We start from the raw sequence: 4,554 nt of genomic DNA, 5'->3' as shown, positions 1-4,554 counted from the left end.
CCCCGCCCTCGCATAATTCGCATATCACACCTGTCAATCATGACGTGACACCACTGTTTTTATATCATTAAATAACTAAAAACAAACTTATTTTAAAAACAAACACTTGTATTTACATCAGCGTGATAAAAACTACATTAAATGACAGAAACCAGCTTCGGAAAAAATTGTATTGAAGTGTAATTAAATTGTTTAGTTGTTCTCAAGTCCCATTAAATAACATGGGGAGGCGGGCTTTATGACCTATACTGGGACCAGTCACTGGGGGGGACTTCACTTTTTAGGGTTTGTGCGGCATGCTTGACTCCAACCATAATGAAACACACCTGAAGCAGATAATTAACTACTAAGCATACTAGAAACTTCCAAGAAGGTGTGCTGAGGCAAGTTGGAGCTAAACTCTGCAGGCCGTCCAGGAACAAGTTTGGGGACCCCTGGGGCACATTCAAGCTCACACCGGTGCGCAGCGGTTTGCTACGGTTTCCGGGTTGAACGACAAGTTTCCTGGAAACTGTGTGCAACAGGTTTTAGATACGTTTTCTCTTGTTTGGTGGGTGTGTCAGAAATGTCGGCCCATGCAGCGGCAGTACTAAAGAGACAGCTCGCTCAATGGGTTCAAGTTAAAATATTGTCAGTGACTGTAACATGGAGGGTATTTTACAGTATTAAACACGTATTTATAACGATTTCATCAGGCTCCAGAAACATTTAAAAAGTACGCAAAGAATGGCCTTTAAGCTACCGTAGTTGCAACTCTTGCGTCATCACAACAGGGTGTTCAACGCATCACCATTTCTGTTTAATAAACGTTGTGCAACATTTTGTCAGGATTCAGCCCTGGTGTAGTTCTTCCATATACACCAGGGATGGGCAACCCCAGTCCCGGAGGGCCGGTGTCCCGCAGAGTTCAGCTCCAACTTGCCCCAGCACACCTGCCTAAAAGTTTCTAGTATGCCCAATAAGTCCTTAATTGGCTGCTTCAGGTGTGTTTAATTATGGTGGAGCTAAACTCTGCAGGAGGACCGAAGTTGCCCATCCCTGATATACGCTTTAGCTATATTTTGAACTAAGGCATGTATGGGCAACTTCGTTCCTGGAGGACCGTGTCCTGCAGAGTTTAGCTCCAACCCTAATTAAACACACCTGAAGCAGCCAATTAAGTTCTTACTAGGCAATACTAGAAACTTTTAGGCAGGTGTGCTGAGGCAAATTGGAGCTGAACTCTGCAGGACACCGGCCCTCCAGGACCAAAGTTGCCCATCCCTGACCTAAGGTAATCTACTTGTTGTTTGTCTAGCTCCGGGGTTCCCAAACCTGTTCCTGGAGGTCTAGCGTCCTGCAGATTTTAGCTCCAAGCCCAATCAAACACAACTGAAGCAGCTCATCAAGTTGTTCAGGGTTGCTTGATAATTACATGCAGGTGTGTTGGAACTGAAGTCTGCAGGACGATAGCCCTCCAGGAGCAGGGTTGGGCACCCCTGGTTTAGCTTGTTATCAGAAATAAACTACTCTAAAAGGAGTTTATCGGAAGTTACGTTTGGTCCATGAAAGCCGTTATGCTGAAACTATTGTAAGAATAAAAATGTACTTGTTGCCCCTGAAATACATTTTGTAATATATGTTTAACCCCAGCCCCAATCAAACAGGCCTAAAGGTTAAAACTAAATTTTCAAATTCAAAAATATATTTAATTAAGCTTTACTTTCTACAAAATATCTTTAGCGTACATATTTTGGCCAGATAAATGTATTTATTTGCCGTATGGTAAGAGAAAGATTTAGTATCTATGTCCACAAAACTAAGCCTAGCAGCTAACAGGAACTGTGATCGATCACTTCCTGTTGTTTACCAGCACACAATGTCTCATCTATAGTAAAGTTTTCAACAATGTAGCCTATTCTTAACAGACTAAAATAAAGTTTGGTTTATTAAGTATTTCTTTGTTTACTTCACCTCATTAGAAAGACCAGGCTAGCTAAAGCCAGGACTAGGCCTTAGTTAAATTAAGATGTTTACGCATTTTTTAAAAGTATGCCTTAGGAAATGCATTACTGATGCGTATCTTGAGATAAATCAATGACACTGGCATGTTTTAGGATCTGTCAGTGCAAGTTAACATACCTCCGACATGGCTTTTACGACTGTGAAACCGGAGGTGAATGTGTTTCTTTAAGTGAATGCATTGTTGTACAGAAGACAATGCACAAGTTATGCTATTTTAATATACTGGTGATAAATCTGTTCTTAATGCGTATTTAAACATTTTGGTCTGCGTGTTATCTGTGCAGTTGTGTTTGCAAAATAATATTTTGTGTTATTGTAGCGTGTGGTCATTGTCACGATGTCGTCATCAGTTTGCGTGCACTTCACGTGAGTGTCCAGCAGGTGGCGCTCCTACACAGCAGCAGCGTTTTCAGTCACACAGGGCGTTCACTTTACTTTAATGTGACACAGCTACTTTAACTGCGTGTTTACAGATGTTTCACCTTTAAATTACCAAACGCCTCGATGTTTCGATGTTTCTTCACTAAAATGTGTTTAACATGCGTCTGGTTGATCGCTTTTATCGGATTCCATGAGGAAGCGGTTCATCTAACGGTCCGGTGACGTCAGCGGCCTGATTTGCATATCGCCCAGGATATATAGCGCGATTCTGCGCTTGTCTCTCACACTGCTGCGACTCGAGACTCAAATCACTGCACGCAAGGACTACTCTGGTGAGGCAAAACGTTTATAATTTTACTTAAATATGCACAATATACCATCATTGCTGTTATTTCTACCGAATCTGTAGATGTTAAGTGTGACCTCTTGCTAAATGCGCTTTGATAAATGTTTTTGCGTTTCATGCATAATGAGTGACAAAATGTTACGAATGTGTTTATAATCACGGCGAATAAGTGCTTTAGTTTATATGCAAAATGTCAAATCTGTTGTATGTAAAACGTTGGTTCTTGCGATAGATGTGTAGGAGAGACAATAGATGCGTGCTGTCTTTGTTCAGGAATGGACGAAGCCATTGGTCAGTTCATATATTTTGTGATCGACAATTGCAAATATCATATATATGGGAGGAAATAATACGTTCAGATGTTTGTCAAATGAGAGAAATATTTAGATTTAGGTGGATATAAAGTGAAATAAGAGAGAGGAATGGGCAGGAAAGGGCGGTGGTTTCATACCGCGATACTGTGATGCAACACCATCAGCATTTCACTTCATTGCACATTACTGCTTCGACACTAAACACTAAAATGCACGATGTTTCATTTTATTGCATGAAATGTTTCATCTGCAAATCAATTTACTAAGGAAAACATACTTTATTTTTTAAATAAAATATTTGTAAATACATTTATACAGTAATTAAATGAAGATTTGGGATCCAAACCTAATATTTTCCTTTGGTTTTTAGATTAAAAATCAAACAGATTGTTGTGAATATTTGAAGGGGTGGATGGGATGGGCAGGGGGTGGTAACGGGCCTGTTTCGGCATGCAGACGTCTCTTTGTGTTTGCACAAATGCGTGTGTCACCATTAACGGCGATCAACTTCCTGTCATTTCATTTCAGACCTACTGCCATCATGTCTGACAAACCCAATCTCGATGAGGTCAACAGCTTTGACAAGACCAAGCTGAAGAAGACCGAAACCCAGGAGAAAAATCCTTTGCCATCGAAAGAAAGTAAGATATCTCACACTTGTCTGAATCGTGAGTGTTATATGTGATGAAAGAGCTGCACACCAATCGTTTGTTTTTCTTCTTATCTTTCAGCCATCGAACAGGAGAAACAGGCGGGCTCCTCGTGAAGCACGCTCGCGACTCCTCTATGCACTGTACATTCCACATTGCCTTCTTTTTCACCTCTTTTTGCTGTTTAACTTTTTCCGGATAAAATTATGACCTAAGTTGCATTGTGATTGGACAACCAAAAAAATGCAGACGACCGTAGAGCCCTTTGTTTCTCCTCTTTTTGTAAACCACACCACTGAAATTCTGATGAAGTTCGTTGATCCAGAGGAGGAGGAGGAGGGAGGCGTGAAGCTGAGTTTCACTTCTGAATTCGCTTCGGAGTGGCGAGGGGGCGGGGCACGGAGTTTGAGTGACAAGTAACAGAGACTCGCTTTTGTAACATCTTTTGTGACCTCGGTTGACTTGCTCAAATGCTTTAAAGTCATGCAGTTTTTATTTTGTATGTCGACATCTTGGAATGCACAACTTTTGTTTTGTAATGCAAATAAAAATCTGTGATATTCAAATGGATCTTTTCAAGTGTTTTTGTCTCTTTTGGAATGTTAATGTCAAATCTACAAGAGTAGACTCTGGATAATATTAATGCATAATATTTACCATAAAGATATAGACTGACTGTTAAGAATTCCAAGGCCTTCAATTAACATTTCATAAAGGTTTCTGTTTTAACTGGGTGAGATAGTTACAGATACTTTAAATGACACGCATTAAACTAGCTGAATTAAATGGGCATATATGTATGTCCATCTGCGCAATAATTCCTGTAAACCGATGCATCACAACAGGTTCTAATCAAATT

General features: G+C 40.3%; 1 protein-coding gene across 2 annotated transcripts; it reads left to right on the top strand.

Moving 5' to 3' along the window:
• The first annotated feature begins 1,228 nt into the window (after positions 1-1,228).
• On the top strand, positions 1,229-4,265 carry tmsb4x (thymosin beta 4 X-linked). Of its 2 annotated transcripts, none has more exons than XM_055215547.2 (3): positions 1,229-1,273; positions 3,574-3,686; positions 3,777-4,265. In XM_055215547.2, the coding sequence occupies exons 2-3, from the start codon at positions 3,587-3,589 to the stop codon at positions 3,809-3,811; spliced, it is 135 nt and encodes a 44-aa protein (XP_055071522.1). In that variant the 5' UTR covers positions 1,229-1,273; positions 3,574-3,586; the 3' UTR covers positions 3,812-4,265. The 2 variants fall into 2 exon arrangements, with proteins under 2 accessions (XP_055071522.1, XP_055071521.1); XM_055215546.2 differs by lacking the exon at positions 1,229-1,273 and adding an exon at positions 2,558-2,717.
• Positions 4,266-4,554: the final 289 nt, after the last annotated feature.

Source organism: Misgurnus anguillicaudatus, chromosome 17 (assembly GCF_027580225.2).
Source record: "Misgurnus anguillicaudatus chromosome 17, ASM2758022v2, whole genome shotgun sequence".
NCBI lineage: Eukaryota > Metazoa > Chordata > Actinopteri > Cypriniformes > Cobitidae > Misgurnus > Misgurnus anguillicaudatus.
The sequence above is the reverse complement of the archived record's forward strand: the minus strand, read 5'-3'. Positions and strand labels throughout refer to the sequence as shown.